We start from the raw sequence: 24,114 nt of genomic DNA on the forward strand, positions 1-24,114 counted from the left end.
AGTTAGCTACTTCAAAGGAAAGTACAACATGATCACTTTCAGTTAAGAATGACTATTTTACCACTGGTTTCAAAAACCAGTGGTAAAATAGTCATTCTTAACTGAATTCCCTTCTGATGCTATGATCAAATCTAACGCTATAAATTAAAGATGCCAAGAAATTATATTCTTGGTTTAATCTTTTATCAAAGTGTAAGCAAACAAAGTTTGCACGTGAAGTAATTTCATGACTGGGCAACTCATATATAGAGGATAATGACTTCACATCACTTGCCTTAGTATCCCATAATGCAAAGTACATATCCTTAAAGACATGTATAATATTATGCATTATGGGAAGGATCACTACCCAGACATTTTGATCTTTATCGAGGTCTCATCATGGGAGACAGACCCAGAAGTGATATCAAAGTTGAAGTAATGCAGAAATCTGTAAGGATATGTGCTTTGCGTTATGGGATACTAAGAAAGTGATGTGAAGTCATTAGCCTCTATATAAGAGTTGCCCAGTTGTGAAGTTACTTCATGAGCAAACTTTGTCTGCTTACACTTGGACTAAGGATTAAAACAAGAAATTATATAATTTCTTGGCATCTTTAATTTATAGCATAACCAAGTGGAAAACTTTCAACAAATCTAACACTCTTTGACCTTCAGTTCCTTCTTTCTCTTTCATTCTTATCATGAGATTTGTCTTCTACCAAATCAATGTCTCAATAATTTAAGTCACCAATAATAATTATTCATTTAGTACCCATTGGGATAATTGGGCAATGCATTTCATTTCATATAAACAAAAAGACATAAATATGGGATCAAGTTATTCAATGTTCTTTCCCAGGATATCCTCACAATTTTCAGATATACATAACCATATATGAGCAGATATGTGAAGAACAATTCCTACAAACATCGGCACTTTTGTTAGGTGATAACATATTAGGAAAAAGATACACATTATGCACTAATAACACTGGCCTGCAATGGAAAAGTTGTCTGAGAAGTAATAATTGATTCTTATAGATTTTTAGGTGCTGAGTTCAGAAAAAAATAGTAAAAAAATTCCATCATTAACCAATTTAATCCAATGTCTAATTTTAGCGTTTTTATTAATAGAATTTGGATTTAAATTCAGCGCACTGGTATTTATTTTCATTCTCCTTTATTTACAGCTAATTAGTTGTATAAGTGATTTTTTGAAGTGCCTTTTTATGGTAAATAAAGAAATTTCCATGAAACTTTTCTCATCCTTAAGATCAGAAAGGGAGGGAGGAATGCAGATAAAAGTGCAGGTGACTACTTTGAATCTGATTCGCCGAGATAATGGATGCCTTTCCTGTTGTCACAGACACATTTTCTTGTGTGAATCTTTAGTTGAACTTTAGTCGTTGACTACTAAGGTTATCATATTTCTGAAAGGTGGCATATTTTCTAAGAAGAAAAAGATTTTCTTCCTTACTTTTCAGAGGATGGTGATTTAGTTTACTGTAGCGATATTCCTGGACTGATAAGCAAATTCAATGTAAAATATGAAGTCATCGATTGGAGGTTGTTTATCAATTTCTCAAAAAGAAGCGTCAAAGCTGTGCTTCTCCATAATTGCAATAAGTATGATCGTGGATGGACAGTTTGCAGTGATCATAAAGTCTCATATCTATGATTATGGGACAACAAAGAAGATATACCAAATGCCCATGCTTTTTGTGTGAGTGGGACAGCCAAGATTGAGAGCAACACTGGATCAAGAAGGAATGGCCAGAAAGAGTCAGAAGATAAAATGTGTTACACGAAACTTTAGTTGCTCGGGAAAAAATCCTTTTACCCCCACTTCACATAAAGCCTGGATTGATGAAGCAATTTGTCAAGGTTTTGTTGAAGGAGAGTGTTTTTTGCACAGATGTAATTCTAAATACATCTGTGCAAAATTTCTGGGATTATCTACAGCAAAATTGTAAGAAAGTATTTTTATCGGTCCAGACATCAGGAAACTTTTGAAGGATAAACTATTTGAAGAAAAAATGGCTACTATTGAAAAAGAAGCATGGGAAGCTTTGAAAGAGGTGGTGACCAAATTTTTAGGAAATCACAAGGACCCCAACTATAAAATGATTGTGGAAGACATGCTATAGAAATTCAAGGATTTGGGATGCTCCGTGAGCTTAAAAGAGCAGTTTCTCAACTCTCTTTTAGACTACTTTCCTGAGAATTTGGGAACTGTCAGCAAAGAGCAAGGAGAGTGATTCCACCAGACATCAAGGGGATGGAAAGAAAGTATCAGGGCAGGTGGAATGTCAACATGATGGCAGACTATTGCTGGATGTTGCACAGAGATGACCCAGGTAAAGAATTTCACAGAAAAAGTTCAAAAAGAAGCTTTGAAGGAAAAAGAAAAAGACACCACAACGAAACATAAAGTATGTACTAAGGATTAATCTTTAATTACTTTAATTAATTTTTTTTTTCAATACTTTCATTCCAAAAATGATTATGAAAAATTTTAAATACTGTTATTTTGCTTAATATAATGCATTTTAAAGCTATTTTACTGTAATATTGAGATCCATTTTGTGAAAAATCCTTACACGATAGAGAAAAATGGAAGAGATATTTGAAATCAGCAGTCAAAAATAAATCAGAAACATTTAATAGTTTTCATGACTTGAATTTTGCAGGCCTGTGTAATTTGTATGGAAGCAGATTTTGCAATCACTTACACGAGATTCACACACACACACACACACACACACACACACACACACACACACACACACACACACACACACACACACACACACACACACCGTATATAAAAACATATGCATGTGATATAATCTCAGAAAAGTCAATAAATATACACAGATATGCATATTTTATGAATGATGAATCCTGTGATTAATACTATTCATCAGGAATATAACATACAGTATGGAATGTACCTAACACATTCTTACTATTTTACATAGTCTATAAAAAACATTTACAATTAAAAATCCAGTTGATTTGATTGAGAAATAATAACTTAATATGGATTAAGGAGATGTCTGTAGGAACAAAAGCGCTGCAGATGAATACATAAAGTAGGCACAGAACAAATATTTTGAGTGAATTAGCTTTGCTGATCAGTGATAGCTACTCAGCTTTGCATACAACAGGCTTTATGTTTGAATTCTACTATGGCATTGATGTTTGTGAATCTTAAGTGGCAGATCACATGTGTGTGTGTGCTGCTGTTGACAAAAGGGCCATCTCTAGGGAAGTTTTTTTTCAATTATCTAACTTTCTTCAGTTCTATGGCTAATTGTTTTCCAAACTTAATTCTTAAAGAGAATGAATACAAGTTTTTATTAATTATAATTAAATCAATGTTTCCTATCTGTGTTGATGGTATCAACAGTTAACAATTATATATTGTTAACTATTGATATATACACTAATACATAAGAACATTACCAAACTTAATTGACTATATATGACCATGAGATTATTATATAATTACGTTCCTATTAATAATTTCTTACAAATTAATGTTACTGTGATCAGATTCTGTTGCCAGATTCCAGTCCCCCTTTGAATTCCTCTCTTGCCAAACATTCACTTTGTCAATCCATTCAAGTAACCATATAATATATAATACACACACAATAATAATAAGCTTAAATGTTGACAGGAAGCAAGCTGACTATTTATGTACACAAATTCAATGTCCAACTTCAAAAAATAGAGCTTTGCATTTTATTTATTTTTGTTTTTTTAAAGATCAGTTATGACAAATGCATTCCAGTTAGTCCTAGTTGATAGCCTTTTCATGTGTAGGTTGGTCCTCATTAGTTCTGGTGATAAAGTTCTAGATGTCATAAAGAGTTGTTCTTAAGGTCAAGTAGCTGAAGTTCTCAACTACATTCTTAAATGTTTGTTCATGCCACTTAATTAAAGGGGGTTTACATTTTTTTTTGAAACCCAGATTTTTTTCATTTATATGTGAAGTTTGAAGATAATGCTGTTTTTTAGCATTCTTTGATGGGAGTTGGCCATAGCATTCTTCCAAGTATACCGTCTCATTTATTTGATAAAGTGTGTTGAGGAAAATATCAAATAGCCTCCATTCCCCAAATCACTCAAAATAAACCTTATGCACTAAGTGATTATCTTACCTTATATTCATGGAATTTTATGGTCCTTGCTTTTGGTTGTGCTTTGGTTTTAGGTTTCTTTCTGTTTTTGCTACTATTTTCCTTATTTTGATTACTATTTGGGCCACTCTGTCCTTCAGTTATTTGTTCTAGAGAATGTGGTGATACTAATGATGCTGGAACTGAGGGTGGTGATGAAACTGAGCTTGGCGGAGATAATGAAAATGAAGTTCTAGTTGATCTTGGAGAACCATGAGTTGATGGCGGAGATGGCTCACTAGCTTCAAGAGATGGAAGGCTGAAAATCATTGTGATATTAAGAGTTAAAAATATGTATGCAAATATAGCCAAGAAAATGGCTTAAAAATTATATACATTCCTTTACAATTGAGAGGAATTGTAAAATCTCGCACAATAAGTTATTCTATAACTTATCATGTTCGGTTTTACAAGGATCTCAAGTGTCAGAAAAATACATAAGATATAATATAAAGTTGATGTAAAAGTATGTATGAAAAAATAGTTTAAGTATGATTTTGATATTATGTGTAAAACAACTGTGCTCAACACAAAAGAAAAAGAATTGTTCTTTGTTAAATAATGAGTCAGCAGATAGGCTGCCTGTATTAGAAAACAAAAGGAAAGTCCTGAAGGGAAAAGCTGCAGAGACTTGAGAAGGCTAAAGATCATCAAGAACAAAGACTTTGGGAAAGGTGTGCGAAAGTGACGACATGCCTGAAGATAAGGGCGAAAAATGCGGAAGTAAAGACAAAGAAAGGAAAAGGATATTTAAGCGATCTGGCAGTAGGAAAGGGGGGTTCCCGGGTGTTTCCCAGATTCAGAAGTTCTCAACACCGGGACATAAAATACACAAAGGGATCAACTTTCCATGCATATTTCAAATTTGCCTAAGCTTAAAATAGAGTTCTTGCATTCAGGAAGATACATAGAAACCTTCCTGAACATTCCTAATATTCTCAATAAGACACCAATCCAGTAAATTGGTACCCCCCTCCCCCACTCTGTCTCACTCAAGGATTTCTTTGATCACTTTCTCACGGGCATTTTGTTTCTGCCTAGATTTTTGGTAATTTCATGGCACTCAACTACTGAACAAACCTGCTGAAACCAACTTCTCATTCTGTTCTTTCATTCTGTTTACCTGTCCTCTGGAAGAGCTTTCCTCACAGTATTCCAAAGAACTTTTTTTTCCCTGATATTGAAGCCAAGGGATAAAAGATATGACAAATAAAAGAGAGTTCAGCTGTTGAAGAGGTCTAGCTGGAATAGAGATTGGTAACTATGTTTTTAAACTGAAGATGTATTGGTTCATGTTTAAAGCTCCTAATTATATATTGGCTTAACTTTTGTACCAGATACTATGCCTTCTTACCTTCAAAAAATGCACGCAGATATATCAAGTTAATAATCCTTCATTAATAAAATAAATCTCATTTATTAAAATCTTTTTTCAGCCTGGCCATGATTGAGGGGCTGCTCCATTACCAATATATTTTGCTTTTTTTTTTTAGGGGGTTGGGAGGCTTTTTATGATACACTATTATTTGGAGGATGGGAATATTGATGATTATATCTACCTATGCAGATACAGTTACTTAAAAAAAATGAGAGAGAGAGAAAGAAAGAAACAATGGCATTTATATGCTTTATACTAATGCCAGGAGTATCCAGAATAAGGGAGAGGAATTGGTGGCGCAGATAGCATCAGCCTGGCCAAAAATTATTGCATCACTGAGACGTGGTTGACAGAAGGGGATATAACAACAGGAATAGAAGTCGCTGGGTATAGCATTTTTCGTCAGGATAGGAGGGGAAAGCGTGGTGGTGGGGTACTGCTTATGATAAGTGATGACCTATGTCCTCTAAGAGTGGAGAATTTGGAAGGAAGTGAGACAAATGATTTTGAGAGCGTATGGTGTGAGGTAGAGGTAGGCAAGACAGGATATTTAGTGGGGTGTTGCTAGACCCAGGAGCACAGAGGATGGGGACCAGGAGATGTTTAGACAGCTAAGTTTGGCAAGTGCAAGAAGAATGATTGTTATGGGAGATTTAAACTTCAGTAGTATAAATTGGAGAGAGGAAGATGCATGTAGCAATAGGGGAATGGAATTTCTAGAATTCTTGAGGGACAAATGTCTTAGGCAACATGTAACAGAGGGAACAAGACGTTCAAAAGTTTTGGATTTGGTTATAGCATCAGAAGAGTTGATAATAACTGAGTTGACATCTCTCCCACCAGTTGGAGAGAGTGACTATATGGTGTTGACTTGGAAAATAAATAGACATGCAGGAGTATCAAAGAGACGGGAACTTATGTGGAATTATAAGGCAGGTGATTATAATAGTCTTAGACGTCAACTTCGGGAAGTTTCATAGAGGGAGGAATTGGAAAGCCGGGATATCACTAGTGCGTGGGAAATTGTGAAAGAATATTTGTTATCAGCAATGATAAGTTATATACCACGAGTGAAGAAGAGGATGCAATTTGGAGTAAAGTGGATGACAAACAATATTAAACAGGAATTGCATGCGAAAAAGAGGCTATGGAAGAGATATAAGGAGACAGGTGAAGAGATGCATGAGGAATATAAGACACAGGCCAGAAGAGTGACTAGTGTGGTAAGGAAAGCGAAACTGGAATATGAGAGGAGATTGGCCCTAAGATCCAAAGAAAATCCTAGGGAATTTTTTAGCTATGTGGCCAGTAGGAGGAGAAATGACTGTGGAAGAATGATATTGTGGGATAAAAATGGGAATAGAGTGACTGACAGAGGACATAGTAGAGGAGTCGGTTTTAATGCTAGAGGGATAGGACTGGTTCGAGGTCTGGAGGTACAGGAGGAGAGTGTGTTTCAGATACTGAGTACTCTGGATGTCAGTAAAGCTGTGGGACCGGATGGTATTTCACCACGAGTTTTGAGAGAATGTGCTAGGGAATTGACAGTGCCTTTAACATGGCTTTTCAATGAAAGTCTGGCTTTGGCAAAGGTGCCCAGGGAATGGAAGGAAGGTAAGATAGTGCCATTGCATAAGGGTGGTAACAGACTGGAAGTGTCTAATTATAGGCCAGTATGTGTGTCATCAGTAGTTGTTAAGATCTTGGAGAAAGTAGTGAGGGACCGTATACAGCATTGGGCAGATGAGGGTAATGTTATCTGTGAGAATCAACATGGATTTGTGAAAGGACGCTCTTGTTTTAGCAATATGCTAGCCTTTTATGATAAAGTTACAAGAGCATTAGATGAGGGAAAGGCATATACTGCAATTTTCTTAGACTTGGCGAAGGCATTTGACAGGGTGCCACATGATAAGCTGATATTTAAGTTGCAGCACATGGGTCTGGATGTCAGATTGGTCAACTGGATTCAGGATTGGCTGTCTGATAGGTATCAGAGAGTTGTGTATGGTGGAGCAGTTTCCAGGAGGCAGAGGGTTACAAGTGGGGTCCCACAGGGCTCAGTACTAGGACCTATATTGTTTAACCTTTATATCAATGACATAGCCAGTGGATTGCAGGGGAATATTCAGTTGTTTGCGGATGATGCGAAGCTGGGAAGGATTATTAGTAATAGTGCAGATGTGGTAGCCCTGCAAGAGGATTTAAATAAGCTAATTAGATGGGCAAATGAATGGGGGTATCAGTTTAATGCAGCAAAATGTAAGGTCTTGAGGTTTGGGAAACATCGATGGGATGCTGCATACTCTATGGGAGGAGTTATACTGGAGGAAGTAGGGGGAGACAAGAGATCTGGGGTTGATGATTGATAGAAACCTGAAGTTTAGGGGACATATTGCAAAGGTGGTGAAGGTAACACAGAGGATTGCTGCTATTATGAGAAGGACACTGACCTGCAGAGATAAGAGGGTTATCATTCCGTTGTATAAGTCTCTGATCAGACCACACTTGGACTACTGTTCTCAGATTTGGTCCCCAGGATTTGAAGGGGATAAATTAACTATGGAAAGGATACAAAGACGGATGACAAAGATGGTTTTAGGACTGTACAAGGATAGTTATGAGGATCGGCAAAGAGAATGTGGACTGCAGAGTTTGGTGGATAGAAGAAGGAGAGGTGATATGATTGAGACTTTTAAACTGTTGAGAGGTGGTTACAGGGTTGACACTGGGGAGTTCTTTCGCTTGGTTGAACAGTGGGAAGGAGTGATGACAAGAGGCCATCCCTGGAAGTTACGAAAGGAAACTGTGAGCAAGAGGGTAAGGAGTGGTTTCTTTGTGTGGAGGGTGGTTGAGCCGTGGAATGCATTGCCTGATGGAGTGGTGGGAGTGAGAATGGTCAGCGAGTTTAAAGAGTGGTATGATAGACTTTGTGTTTCTCACGGGGGGACCTCCCCTCGATGAGTCTTGACAGACTTTATGTCTTGGAAAGGACCTCCCTCGATGAGTCTTTTGACTCCTTGGAGGCCTGAATAATAATAATAACAATTAGGGAGAGACATAACTAAAGTGTCTAGAAAAGACAGACCCTCTGATATCCATTGTTTGTTGTGTTTGTGGTGAACTGGATTCTAGTTTCCTGGCTAGTGAGGGAGAAAAGGAATGAGTCTAAGGTGTCTGGGCCTTGTGGCTAAATGGAGGACACATCACCATCAATAACATATTTCAGCTGGCTGAAAGGTTTACAAATCTCAGTGTCAAGCCCATGTTTATCAAGTTGCTCCATATAAAAATTAACTATGGGTTGACCTGAAAACAACAACAGCACATGTACTTCCAAGTGAGATAACTTTTTTTCTTTTATGTTGGGCCCATACATTAGGTTGGTTGGTCAACCTATAGTACATTAGTACCATGTAAGGGTAGTAGGCTGGGAAAGGAGGAATTTGTTTACATTTGATTTGAATGACTTTAAATTGTATTCCTTGGGAAACACGGCAGTTGGGAGACTGTTCCACAGTGCAGCAGTTGCAGGGATAAAGGAAGAGGAAAAGAAACTTGTTCTCTTTGTTTCTAGGTGTACTGTGAAGGGATATTGTGCAGCAGCTGCACATGTTCCAATGAGCTTTGTACTGAGTGGAGGAATTATTGATGTTATTTGGATGAGCATTTCCCCATGGAAATATTTGTAGAATATACATACTGCAGAGACCATGCATCTGTAAGTGGGAGGAGAGAGTTGGTAAGGGATGGATCATTGATAAGTCTAACTGATCTCCTCTGTATTGAGTCGAGCATTTTGAAAGACCTTTTAGGAGCCCCACCCCATATGTGGGAGAGGTATTCAATAGCTGGGTGGATTTGTGATTTGTATAATGTTAGTAGCTGTTCAGGGATGAAGTAACGTCTTGAGCGAAAGAGAAATCCTAGTTTTTTTGAGGCTGAGGATGCAATAGTTGTGATATGTTTATGCCAGGAGAGGTTTGATGTGTGGATGATTCCAAGAAGCGAGATCTCAGACTGTCTGGAAATTTGGGTATCGTCAAAAAGGATACTGGGGAAAAAATGGTTCTTTTTTTTTATGGGAAATAGTACAGAACTGGGTTTTATTCGCGTTGAAATTTATGAGGTTATCCGAACCCCATTGTAGGATGGCTTGGAGATTGGAGTTGAGGGTGGTGGTGGGTGATGTTCTGTAGGTTGAGGTGAGTTGTGAAGGGTAAGGCTTATCAAATGCAAGCGAGGAGTGTAGTGTGCTGTCATCTGCAAAACTGTGTATTCGGTTGGAGGTCAATTGCAGCAGGTCATTGATATATAGCAGGAAGAGGGTTGGTGAGAAGACAGAACCTTGCGGGGACCTCAGCATTAATTGAGTGGTGAGAGGATAAGGAGCTGTCCACCATCACACACAGTGTGCATCCAGATACAAATCTGGCAATCCAACTGCATAAGTCCTGGATCAAGCCGAATGATGGTAGTTTGCATAGTAGGCCTTTGTGCCAGACCCAATCAAAGGCTTTGGAGATATCTAGTGCAACCAATTGAGATTCACCAAACCTCTCCATAGCATTTGTCCAGAGATGGGTGACGTATGGGAGTAGATCTCCTGGTGATCGGCAGTGGTGGAATCCATACTGGAGGTCATTTATTTGGCGAGTGTCTTCAAGATAGTGTAGGAGTTGGGAATTGATGATTTTTTCCATTACTTTTGACAGGACTGAGGTAAGCGAGATAGGGCGGTAATTGGATGGCAGTGATTTGTCACCCTTCTTGGGAATGGGCTGAATATAGGCCAATTTCCAGTGGAGTAAGAGAGTATATATAGGTGACATAAGATAGGGTCAGTTCTGGAGCACAAACTTTCAGAACAATTTGGGGGGGGAGGATGCCATCGGGGCCAGGAGACTTTTTGTGTCTAAAAAGTATGAATCCAGAAGATTGGCTTTTTCTGTGGGTGATGATGCAGTAGAGCCATCTGGGTACGTTAGGGTGGGATTAGTGTTGGACAGTAGTTACGGCCAATTGCTTTGGTGAGAGACCAAAAGGCTTGGTTGCCGTTTGGACAGGCTGCTAGTTTCCTGCTTTTTGTTCTTTCAAACTCTGTTTTGGAAGTGTTGATTGTTTTTTTACATCCATTACGGGTATCGGTGTAAGCTTTTGAAGGAGGATGAAGTTCTTGATTTCAGCCAGTTGTGGTATGTCTGGTATTTCATCTCTACAGCCTTGGCACATCTTATGGAGAACCAGGGTTTCATTAGGGAATGGCAGTTCAGAGTGCTGTGTGAAATATATATATATTCATGCCAGTGAGGATTACTTTGGTAATAAGCTCAGTGCATATGTTTGGGTTGGAAGGCTGGAAGCAATAGTGCAACCATGGGAATGCAGCACAGATGTTGTGGAGGCTGTCCCACTTGGCACTGTTATAGTGCCAAACTACTCTTGTGTGGGGTGTCTGTGTAAACGTTGTTGCATGGGGGGGGATGAGCACTAGGTTGTGGTCAGAACTGCCGAGGAGGCTCACCACTTTCACTGTGTATCTGGAGGGGGGTCATTGGTGATAAAGAGATCTAGGGTGCTTGAGGAGTGGTTTGGGTTATATGAAATTCTGGTTGGCATCTGGACAAGTTGTGTAAGGTCTTTAGTGATGGCAAATGTTTCAGCGTCTCTGCCTGCAAGATCTGTATAATTGGAGGAGGAAAGCCAGCTAGTGTTGTGGACGTTAAAATCTCCTAGGAGGATGATTTTGCTATTGGGAAAGTGGGATTGGAGAAAGTCGATTTTTAGGGAGAAGAAATTAAAGAGCTTAGGGTGGTTGGTTGTGTTGGGGGAGATATACAGATGAATTGGACTGAGTTAGGAAGGGATATTTTCAACCAAAGAAAATCAAAGTTGGGTGATTTGAGGTTGGGTGCTCTCTGGCAAGGTATATCAGAGCAGATGTATGTGCAGACACCACCCTTAGAACGAAAGTTGTTAAAGAGTGAGTAGTTTGGAAGGTTGAGATAAGTGGTGCTGGGGGGAGGTGAGATTTGAGTTTCTGCCAGGAAGAGTAGGTGGGGTTTGGTAAACTGTAGGTGGTAGTGGACACTATTCAGGTTGGAGTTTAGACCACAGATGTTGGTGAAGTGGATGTGTAGGATTTTGTGGGTCATATGTTGGACTGCATGGATCTTGCACATTTCCTATGCAGTGCTTGCATGCTGGTCTCCATGGTGGCTGTTAGTGGCATCATTTGGTTTTTTTCACCAGTTTATCTTGTCTGTAGTCGTTGGTCCAACTGTAGTCACCATTTTGACGTTTTTGTTTTGAGTTGTCTTCGAAGCTGGTATCTTTATTCCCTTTGTGCAAATGATAAGTCTGATTCTGCACATATGCGCAATTGGGGACAGGTGTCTTTGAACTTGTTGTTGATCGCAGTTATTATTTTTGATATGCTTGTAGGTGTGTTGCAAGTCCCTTTTACTTGCAACAGAAAGTTCATTCTGTCCTTTCTTTTATTTATAGGCCAGAAACAATGACACCTGACAATATTCTTAGGATCAATGTTACATTCTTCAGCTAGTTTGTTGAATGTCCTCTTGTAATGATTTTCCGTTTTCCGTCAGGAAGTTCAAAATGATGCCGTTGAGTTTTTTGTGTTTAGCCTCCATCAGGTCATTTACTGTTGATGCAATTAGATCACGAAGTTCTTTCACTGGCAAAGTAGAGGTTGCATTGTGCTGGTTTTCAATTTGTTCTAGCTTAGCTTCGACTGCATGTATTTTGGAGGCAAAAGTTTCATATAAAGCATTGATGTGCTGTTTGAGGTTTTCGACATGTTTACCTATGTTCAGAACTTGTTTTACCGAAGGGAGGCACAGCAAACAGAAGAACGGCTGGTTAAGTTTGACAAGTAGTTTTTGCACAGCTTCATCTATTTTTGCACAGGACGTGGGCAGCCAGTGGCAACAGACCTCGCAGAATATACCCTTTTTTTCTGTCTGTGCCACCAGTTTTGCAACTGCGGCACATAATAGGTTTGTCGGCGGCGATCGATGGCATGCTGTCGAGTCAAGTGGTGCTCATTCACCGTTGGCTTTTTATGCTGCCATCTTTGCTGCGTACGGTAGGCATCGTGAGCGCTTACACTTGGCTGATTTTGAATTGGAAGGATAGCTGATTTAATACACTATAAGTACTTACAGGTTGCACTGGAGTATTCCGCTACTCAGCACCCGCTGTTACGGTTTCCATTTGATGGTTAATTTCGATGAAAAAACACTAGCAATAACTGATGGAAAAACATTTTTAAGAAAAGTCAAGGTGTCAGAAGGGGGGATATTGGTTGATAAAGAAACATCAAAATTAACCATTATATCAGTACAGCTTAAAACTAAATTCTGGAGTAAAGATTTTGAAGTGGAAGATTTTTTTTATATAAGTCTGGAAAGTTAAAGTTAAAGTATCAGCTAGTTTTCTGGCTAGTTTAAAGGAAGAGGATTACAGAGTTTATGAATTTTTGGCAACCTATATATCTGGGGGGGGGGGGGGGACAAAGACAGAAATAGAAAGGGTTTGAGGAGTTTTCTTTAGGTTAATTTAGGACCATGAAGTAATAACAGTTTTAAATTTTTTAACAGATGATTATTATGAATCTTTTATACATATTCTTTTTTTAAAGTGATACGCATTGGTATTATTGCTCAAAGCTAAATGGTGATCACAATTTCAAATCCCTGTACATTTATGCTGAACTAGTGTTCAGCACAAGTATATGGGGATTTAGGGTCAAAACCTAAAGATCTGCATGTAGCGCAGTCTCTGGACAACAAATTTTGATATCCTTTCTGATAAATCTACACATAAGAATTTTTCAACAAATAAATAAAAAATATTCAGTTCCTCTTCAAGTTGTCATCAAGCTTTCTTCTAAAAAAATCATCTGAATAGCCAGCAACATCCTCAGCTGCACTTTGCTGCAACTACTCATGAAGTTCTGACATTAAACCATATATGGAATCTGTAGAATCTGCAATCTTCCACCATATCTTTCCGACAACATCTGGCTGAATGCAGCTAATATCCTTACATGAGCTCTTTGCCATTACAACAATAAAAGGAATTTATTGCTCATACCACACTACATACAAGCCTTTAGATTTTAATTCCACAAATTGTGAGATGAAAATATCAAAAATAAATAAATAAATAAAATAAAGTCTTCTTAAAAAAGTAACTCTTGGCCTCCTGAATTAACTAAAAAAAAACTTACTTTTCCATTTCCCGATATATGGATTACCTAAAATTTATACACCCCAATAATCTTTGTTCTCTGACAGTAGATGACCATATATAAGCAGATGGAGGGTACAGCAATGGGCTCTCTCCTCCCATAGCCACTGTCTGCATGGAGTAATTCAAAAAACATGCTGACACTACATTTTGCCAATCTTCTATCTAGCTAAGATACACTGATGATGTGTTCTCCATTTGGCCACATGGCCCGGATACATTAGACTCATTCTTCCAACATCTGCTCATACCAGTCACTGAATTAGAGAAACCTTTATGAAGATGTACGTAAATATCATTTATGCAAATTATATGCAAAATACTTGGTCACATGCATTACCATGTGTTCTAGGCAACTATTTAAGAATGCTGCTGGTCAGTAGTCGTCAACAGTGTTGATCATAATGGGAAAAACAAAGGATCTTTTAGAATTCAATAAAGTGCTTATTGTGGGCAGGAGCCATGATTTTGAAAAAAGCAGAGCTGACTGGTTTTGTGTCAGCTCTGCTTTTTTGAATTAAACACCGAGGATATTTCAAAAGGTGAAATATCCTGGGTGTTTAATCGGTAGAAAATAACCCACTTTGCTTCTCTAAGGGGCATAACTGTGGTCCTAAGAATGGTCTGTCAGGAACAAGATCACCGTTGTCTGAGAAGACTTGTACAAACAAACAGAAGTTCCTGTGTGCAGCAACTGACCGATGAATTTAACCAAAGCTGTTCCCAACCCATATCTTACTGAACTATGTGCAGAGAATTGAAGAGGATCGGTATTGACAGTCGCATGCCTATACATAAAATAAAAGTAGCTAATTCAGTGGCCAGTAGATGTGGTTCACTATTAGAAAAAGAAATTACAGTAGTCTGTCTTTTCTAGACACTTTACTCACATAACTTCCTAAAAATACTAGTTATTTTTACTGTTTTTTATAAACTGTTATTTAACCTGTGATATAAAATATAGACTTGTAATACTCTGCTTGGAAAGAAGTCAACAGACACCATAATGTGAGGAACAAACAGCCATGGTATCCACCTTAATAAGATGTAGGCAACCTCCTTTCACTGTGAAAATTGCAGCAATCCTGTGGGCATACTTTCCACAGGCATACGATATAGATCATGGGAATTTTGGAAATATTCTTCCTGTAAGCATGAAATGAGGTCCTGAACTATTGTGAGGTGGATATCCCTTGACCTCAGCCGACATTCCAGTTCATCTCACAGATGTTCAATCGGATTGAGAATAGGGCTCTGTGAAGGCCAGTCAAGTGTGGTGACGTTCATGTCCACCAACCATGCAGTTACAGCAGCAGTAGCTTCATGACATGGTGCAGTCTTACTGATGGTCAGTTCTGTAGAAATGCCACAAAGTAGGAAGCATTGCATTGTCCAGAATGTTCAGATACTTCTCAGAGTTCAATGCTTTTGGCACCACAGAAATCTGATGCCAAACCAGAAAAAACAGGACCATACCATAACAATGCCACTTTTGAATTTCACAGTCGGGATTATGCACTCTGGTAAGAGACTTTCACAGGCATCCACCACACCTGTCCATCTGATTGTTAGAGGGTATAGTGTTATTTCTGCTCCATAACACAGCTCTCCAAGCTTCCACTTCCCACCATAAAAGTTCTAAGCACCACTGAAGATGACATTCCATGTTAGTTCAGGGGTTCATGGATAATTCATCGCGCGGGGGGGGGGGGGGGGGATTTATCCCATGGAAAATTCATTGAAGGAAAATTAATCGCAGAAAAATTTGTTGAAAATGCTATTTGCTAGAAAATTGAAACAATATTGCAATTATACTGATATATGAAAAGTAAATACAGTGCAAGATAAATTTTACAAAATATACAGGGTGTTGCAAAATTCACGCAAGAAGTAATTTTGATAGAAAAACACAGGTTTTTAATTAAAAATTGTAATTTCTTATTGATTCATAAAGTATAAAGTATAGGGTTATGCATGAATAGTATATTGGGTAAATGGCCTCACGGCTTTGCTGGCACATACACACGCTTTTGTCGAAATTTTCCATGACCGTTTTGCATAAATGTGGCTGAATTTCGTTGATACAGCGCTCAATTTCCTCCTTCAAGGTGTGGGTGGTCGTGGGCTTGTTGGCATAAACCTTAGACTTCAAAAAACCCCAAAGAAAAAAGTCCAACGGCATTAACTCACATGATCTAGGTGGCCAATTCTGATCACCAAAACGGGAAATTACATGACCAGGAAATGACTCATACAGTAATTGAATTGTTTCTCGGGCTGTATGGCATGTGGCACCGTCCTGTTGAAACCACATGTCGTTCACATCCATATCTTGCAATTTAGGCACAAAAAACTGGATTATCATGTTGCGATAGCGAGCACCATTAACTGTTATTGCCTTACCAGCCACATTTTCGAAGAAGAATGGACCGATGATGCCTCCAGCCCAAAATCCGCACCAAACAGTGACACGTTGTGGATGCATTTGTTTCTCAACAATCACTCGTGTATTTTCTGAACCCAAAAGACAATTTTGTCGATTAACGAAGCCATCAAGATGAAAATCTTGATGGCTTCGCTGTGTGTGGTCATTTTTAATAACCCTGAACTGTCAGCTGTCACGCTGTCTTTTGGCGCTAAATTTAAATCTTACGTGAATTTTGGGACACCCTGTAGTTTTTTTATGTATTATGTATTTAGATTTTAATTACATTTTCATAATATTTTTATTCTTATACAATGAAAGTAATATTTTATTGATTGGCAAGTTTCCTCATTTGTTTCATCTTAAAAAGTTGTAAATATTCTTTCTTATTTAGATACTACAGGTTCTGTTGACAGAATATTAATATTTACAAAACTGGAAAATGGTGGTTTAGGAAGAAAGGGCACCATATTTAAGAATATTTATTCTGAGAACCATTCACTATTTTTCTGTGCACTTAGACATTTCATCTGAACTAATTCAGAAGATGAGGTGTTTCAGTTATTGAATACATCTTATTGAATAAATTATCTGAAGTGATATGCTTTGTACCTTTTGGGAAGAAAAACAAAGAAAAGCTATGTTGCATGGTTATTCCACTATTTTTATTTATTTTTTTTTGGGGGGGGGGGGAGTATATATTTTTATGGCTACTACCGACATGCACTATAGCTGTTGTACAGTTATAGTACATGAGTACTGTAGATGTACAACAATGGGCCAGCTTGGGAATGTTCTTTTTAGCATTCTGATTATTTTATTTTGTTTTCATTGTAATTTTTACTCATTTTAACCGGGTACAGAAATCCTGCTCTAGAGACCAAACACGGAAGACACTTCAGTCCTCCAATAAGCACTGCTGTGGTCTCACATGAGACGACGAAATTCATCTCTCACCTAAAAAACAATTACAAACATCCATGTCCATTGCGAGTTTTAAATCTACAGCTCATTGGTGGGAGAGGGTACACTATCTAGCTGGTTGTTAATGACATGATATTTCTGATTACAGTTTATTTTTGAACAGTTCACCAGAGAAGTAATTAATTGCATATTTCACTTTAGGAGCATACATATATACATATACATATATATGTATATATATATATATATAACTACTACTATTAACTCGGAGTTCGTATATGTTCATTTTAATATAAACTGACTATAAAAATCCAAGAATTATAACAAATTGAGATTTATTTGAAAACACATGTTTCATGGGGATTGACTTCTTCAGGCGTTAAGAACATAGAAAGCTATTGAAAGACACTAAAAAAAAAAACATTGAGACACTCCAAAGCTATAATATTCAACTATAAATTACAGTTATTATGAACTTGAGCTATAGTCCGTGTTAAATTATCCCACCATCAACATAGCAACGTAGAGACACAGGATGACTCCAAAGGTTATATCTCCTTGCCAAATATCAGCGCACTATCCAAAAAACTGAGAAGAATCTTAAAGAAATTTAACATACAAACATGCTTCTCGACTCTTCCAAAAATAAGATCAAGTTTCAGCAACTACAAACAATCTCACAACCTTCTACAATTCCCAGGTGTATACAAAGTCACATGTGAGTGTGGAAAACCTTACTATGGCCAAACAGAGAAATCTATCCTCCTCCTACATCTCGAGGAACACCAGAGAGACATTGCTTACAAGAGAACCAGAGCTACTGCCCTATCAGGCCATATCCTGTTTTCAGTAAACACGAACAATGAAATCCGCCAGCATGAAGTAAATTGGACAACAACAACTTCAAACTTACACATTTGCCATGATGAGGTAGAACGCTGCATTGTCGAGTCAAAAGAAATCACCTTGGACCCTCTTCGTATGAACAATAATCTCAGCTATAATTTGCCTGATTCTTTCAGCTCTACTATCAGATACTGGAGATCGTGTGGTTCCACACATGCACAAGTGTACAACAATAGAACTTTAACACGGACTATAGCTCAAGTTCATAATAACTGTAATTTACAGTCGAATATTATAGCTTTAGAGTGTCTCATCAAAAGACACTGAAAATTTAAAATTTCTTAGCATCATAAAATACTAGTACTGGAGGAAAAAGTAAAGACTAGGAATGTAGCTGCAGATAGCAATTTAGCTTACATTGATTTATATAATAATGATAATGATTTAAGTAATTTTATTATCATTTTCTTTCATATATAATTACTCAAAAGTGCACCTGTGATCATAAACTAGCTCTGCAAACAATAGCAGCGTACAAGATGTCTTAAATATGTAGGAAAAGAGCAATGATTTTCAAAATACATATGTATTACATAACAAACACCTCACTTTCTAAATTAGTTCAAAAAAAAAATATACCACACCTGGAATGGTCTCTAAATGTGCAGAACAGAAAAATAGTTAATAGGAATAGGTTAATAGTTAACTATAAATATTAGTTGGAAATAACTATTATCCTTAAATATAGTGCCTCCCTAACAACCCTATCACAGTTTTGTAAAAATTAATATTCCATCTACAGAGCCTGTAACAAGAAAGAATATTAATAACTTTATACAAAATAAAAAATTTTGGAATGCTAAATATAATTGAAATAATAAATGACATAAAACGTTTCTCTTTTTTTCATATAATGGGAATAATATGACAATAGAATTTCATATTTTCTTGCAAAGAATTTTCCTGCGATATATTTTCTCATGATGAATTTTCCCACGATGATTTGTCCAGACAGTTCAAGTAATGTGCGGCTTGAATATTGAAGTCCTAACATGGAAACACAAGTTTTGAACTTCAGTTCTGAATGTTTTTGTGAATATTCATGTTCCAGTCGATGCACAGAACTCTGCATTCAATGTGTTAGCCAATGAATGACAATTATTTCATATTATCCTTCATAGCACCCTATGGTCACATTCTGTGAGTGTGGTGGGTCATCACTATGGGTAGTACTTGCAGTTGACTCCTGCACTTCCATATCAGTATGGTATCACTGAATATTCTCACAATACTCTTTCCACATCTTTTTGTGGATCTCTTCTTAATAAGGTTGCACATCCATTTCACTCCCACCCTATTTATTCTTTGAACAAAAGGGATACATTCAGATATCACCTCATTTAACCAAGATTGCCATGCACCGCTGACATTTGTCTCATTCAGTAACTGGGACCAAAGATAGTATTTTCCAAAAATATAAAGAAATATAAAGTTCATCATAATTTCCTGCTTTGTAGTTCAGTATGTAACCTGATCTAATCAGAGTATCAACAATTAGATACTTCCCAAGAAACCACAGCATGATCGCTGTCACCAACTGGTGGTAAAATAGCCATATTCTTGACAGAGATCCCTTCTGATGCTATGAGCAAATCCAAACTCTTTGACCTTGAGTTCCTTCTTTCACATGCTGCTTGAGAAAGTTGTCTTGAAACAATTCAATAAATTCCTCTTCTTTCTTATCATGAGATTTCTTCTACCCAATCAATGTTTGGAAAATTTAAGTCACCCACAATGATCACTTATTTAGTACCCATGAGGCTAAATTGGTAATGCATTTTGGTCCCCTGAACCGAGCCATCAGGTCTGTAGCAACACCCCACCATATATTTCATTCTGTTAACCTCCACTTCACACCAGATAGATTCACTCTCACCGCTACATAAGACAATGATTACCATCGTTGTTTTCTTGCATTTCTACCCTAAATGGACATAAGTCATCTGATATCATTAGTAGTAATCCTCCTCCTATCCTATCTCTTCTGTCATTCCTAAAAATAGTATACCAATCACACTCGATCCCAGTTACCATATCTAAATCTGATAGCCAGGTTTCACTAATGCCAACAATCTTAGGCCACATCATATTCAATAAAGCAACAAACTCAACCTCTGGTGCTCCTGGCGTTTGTATATAGACAACAAATTACAACCTAGACTATTCTTATAATCAGATATGCAATCTATTTTGCCTTGTTGTAGAACTTTCTCTTTTCCCTCCCCAGACATACTCAAAAGCTCTAAACCCAAAGCATAATTTTTCACTCCTTCGCCAGATACATAACCCTGTTTGAAGCCATTTGTATCTTTATCATGTTTACATACCATAGCTTAACTTTCACATATCCATAAGTGTATTCTCTCTCAGTAAGTGCATAAATTCCATTTCCTTCCTGCCATGTGATCTTTCCTTCTTCCAAGCTATGTCTCTAAAATTGAAGTCCACATAATAATTACTCAACTTGCACGAGTACTAATCTGCTGATGCATGCCTTCCCACATCATCCCCCTAGGCTACAGCAGCAACCAATTTTATATTTTATCCTATTGGCCTTGATCTCACACTAGATTGACTCAAAAGAACTGCATGTTCTTTTTTCAAGAGTAGGAATCATGAATGATTCCTACTCTTGTTGGCTGCAATTCATCTGTTGTCATCAGCAGTACCCTATCTTGTCTACTATATCCTCCCTGAAAATACTAAATCCATCACATTCTATCCCTATAATTACATCATCTGCTGTTAGCTAAGTTTCACTGATGCCTATAACTTTTGGCAAGTTTGCACTAACCAATGCCAAAAACTTCTTCCCCTTCTTCCTGATGGAACAGCAGATTACTGGGGAGTGAAAATTATTAGGCCTTCAAGTGGTAAAGTGCTGATGACTTCCCTACTCCCTAATTTCTAAAGAACTGAAGAGAGAGCAAGTAGGACAATACTTGGAATGGACTGAATATCAACTTGATTCCATGGTAGAGGGCAGAAAAACTGAACAAACAATACAGAATGGATATGTATTCTGTATCACAAGCTTTCAGTATGACTGAGATCTGCAAAAGCACTAGATTGCTTGTGGTATCAGTTATTCAAAATTCTCATGATGCTTTTAGCGAAAGATCAAACAACATATGAAAAAAAAAAAAAATTACACATCATAAAATTGAAATACATTAACTTAGAGAAAATATTTTTGAAATATCTGTTTTTAAAATAATACAGCACAACATCTATGAAATGTAATATCAAGAAAACAGCAAACACACCTAAGACATTTTATGTACATTATAAAATGAAAATATATAAATAAAAATTACATTTTTACAAATTAATATTAGAAGCATATTATTTCCTAACACTAATTCAATTTTGAAAACAATTCTATAAAAATCAGTGAAGTCACCTGCTCTGGGAATGTTCACTAAAATCATAAGGTGGTGAAGGAGAAAAAGCCCCATCACTGCCACTATCTTCATCAAGCATAAACCGAGATGGAGGATGCTTCTGAATTTGACCTTCACTGGTTTTTTTGAACATAATCTGGCCATCTACAAATCAGAAGAAAAAAAAAAAAAAAAAAGACTCTAGGCTCATGAATTATTCAGAGAGAAGAAAGACAAATGTTTAAAAGTTTCTGACATAACAGAAACTTATCATAATACACTTTCCAACCCAATGTGTGAACATGAAATTTTCAGCTAAGATTTTTTTTTTTTAATTTTTTTTTTTTTTATGTTGAGCCTATACACAGGAGGTTGGTTGGTCAACCTATAGTTCATTAGTACCGTGTATGGGTAGTAGGTTGGGAAAGGAGGAATTTGTTTACAATTGATTTTAATGACTTTAAATTGTATTCCTTGGGTATTGTATTCCACAGCAGTTAGGAGACTGTTCCACAGTGCAGCAGTTGCAGGGATGAAGGAAGAGGAAAAGAAACTTGTTCTGTTTGTTTCTAGATGTACTGTGAAGGGATGTTATGCAGCAGCTGCACGTGTTCCAATGAGCATAGTACTGAGTGGCGGAATTATTGATGTTATTTCAGATAAGCATTTCCCATGAAAATATTTGTAGAATATTTCCCTGGGAAATATTCTACATATTATACATACTGCAGAGACCATATGTCTATGTGAAAGTGTGGAATGCCGTCCACTATCACAGACAGTGTGTGTCCAGACAGAAAGCTAGCAATCCAACTACAGAAGTCCTGGGTCAGGCCGAATGATGGTAGTGTACTGTGAAGGGATGTTGTGCAGCAGCTGCACGTGTTCCAATGAGCTTAGTACTGAGCGGAGGAATTATTGATGTTATTTCAGATGAGCATTTCCCATGGAAATATTTGAAAAATATACATACTGCAGAGACCATATGTCCGTGTGAAAGTAGGAAGGGGGGGGGGGTTCATAAGGGATGAATCATTGATAAGTCTAATTGCTCTCCTCTGTATTGAGTCGAGCATTTTGAGAGAGCTTTTAGGGGGCCCACCCGTATGTAGGAGCAGTATTCAATAGCTGGGCGGATTTGCACTTTGTATAATGTTAATAGCTGTCGAGAGTGAAGTAATGTCTTGAGCGAAAGAGAAATCCTAGTTTTTTTGAGGCTGAGGATGCAATGGTTGTGATATGTTTATCCCAGGAGAGGTGTGATGCGAGAGTGATTCCAACAAGCGAGATCTCAAACTGTCTGGAAATTTGGGTAACGTGAAGAAGGATACTGGGGGAAAAATGGTTCTTTTTTTATGGGAAATAGTACAGAACTGGGTTTTATTGGCGTTGAAATTTATGAGGTTATTCGAATCCCATTGTAGGATGGCTTGAAGATCGAAGTTGGGGTGGTGGTGGTGGTTGATGTTCTGTAGGTTGAGGTGAGTTGTGAAGGGTAAGGCTTATCAAATGCAAGCGAGGAGTGTAGTGTGCTGTCATCTGCAAAACTGTGTATTCGGTTGGAGGTCAATTGCAGCAGGTCATTGATATATAGCAGGAAGAGGGTTGGTGAGAAGACAGAACCTTGTGGGACTCCAACATTAATTGAATGGTGAGAGGATAGGGAGCCATCCACCATCACACACAGTGTGCGTCCAGACACAAATCTGGCAATCCAACTGCAGAAGTCCTGCATAAGGCTGAATGATGGTAGTTTGCCTAGTAGGCCTTTGCGCCAGACCCAGTCAAAGGCTCTGGACATATCTAGTGCAACCACTTGAGATTCGCCAAACCTCTCCATGGCATTTGTCCAGAGATGGGGGACGTATGTGAGTAGATCTCCTGGTAATCAGCAGTGGTGGAATCCATACTGGCAGTATTTATTTGGTGAGTGTCTTCAAGATAGTGTAGGAGTTGGGAATTGATGATTTTTTCCATTACTTTTGACAGGACTGAGGTAAGCGAGATAGTGCGGTAATTGGATGGCAGTGACTTGTCACCCTTCTTGGGAATGGGTTGAATATAGGCCAATTTCCAGTTTTTGGGATAGATTCCGGTGGAGTAAGAGAATATATATATATATATATATATATATATATAGGTAACATAGGCTAGGGGGTCAGTTCTGGAGCAATTGGGGGAATGTCGTCGGGGCCAGGACACTTTTTTGTGTCTAATTTGGACAGTTATCCTGGCGATAGGATATAGGGAGCATTGTATGTTGGGTGTCTGGAATGGTTGGAGGACATTTACCGTCAGCTATGCATGCATTTGAAGCAAAGTATGAAGCCAGAAGATTGGCTTTTTCTGTGAGTGATGATGCTGTAGAGCCAACTGGGTATGATAGGGGTGAAAATAGTGTTGGACAGAAGTTACGGCCAATTGCTTTTGCGAGAGACCAAAAGGCTCGGCTGCTGTTTGGACAGGCTGCTAGCGTCCTGCTTTTTGTTCTTTCAAACTCTGTTTTGGAGGCGTTGATTGTTTTTTGCATCTATTATGGGCATCGGTGTAAGCTTTGAAGGAGGATGAAGGTTCTTGATTTTAGTCAGTTGTGGTATGTCTGGTGTTTCATCTCTACAGCCTTGGCACATCTTTTGGAGAACCAGGGTTTTATTA

General features: G+C 37.8%; 1 protein-coding gene across 8 annotated transcripts in view; it reads right to left on the bottom strand.

The window, feature by feature from the left end:
- LOC150108925 (myocardin-like) overlaps positions 1-24,114 on the bottom strand; it is a 456,675-nt gene that overhangs the window by 96,724 nt on the left and 335,837 nt on the right. For all 8 annotated transcript variants that reach the window (XM_090411030.1, XM_090410986.1, XM_090411004.1 and 5 more), the window contains 2 exons: positions 21,480-21,624; positions 4,152-4,428 (listed from right to left, as the gene is read on the bottom strand). In XM_090411030.1, coding sequence (XP_090267156.1) covers positions 4,152-4,428; positions 21,480-21,624 — 422 coding nt within the window. The remainder of the gene's footprint in view (positions 1-4,151; positions 4,429-21,479; positions 21,625-24,114) is intronic.

This window comes from Typopeltis vanoorti, chromosome 2 (genome assembly GCF_054136105.1).
Source record: "Typopeltis vanoorti isolate ZY-2024b chromosome 2, IOZ_Tvanoo_1.0, whole genome shotgun sequence".
NCBI lineage: Eukaryota > Metazoa > Arthropoda > Arachnida > Uropygi > Thelyphonidae > Typopeltis > Typopeltis vanoorti.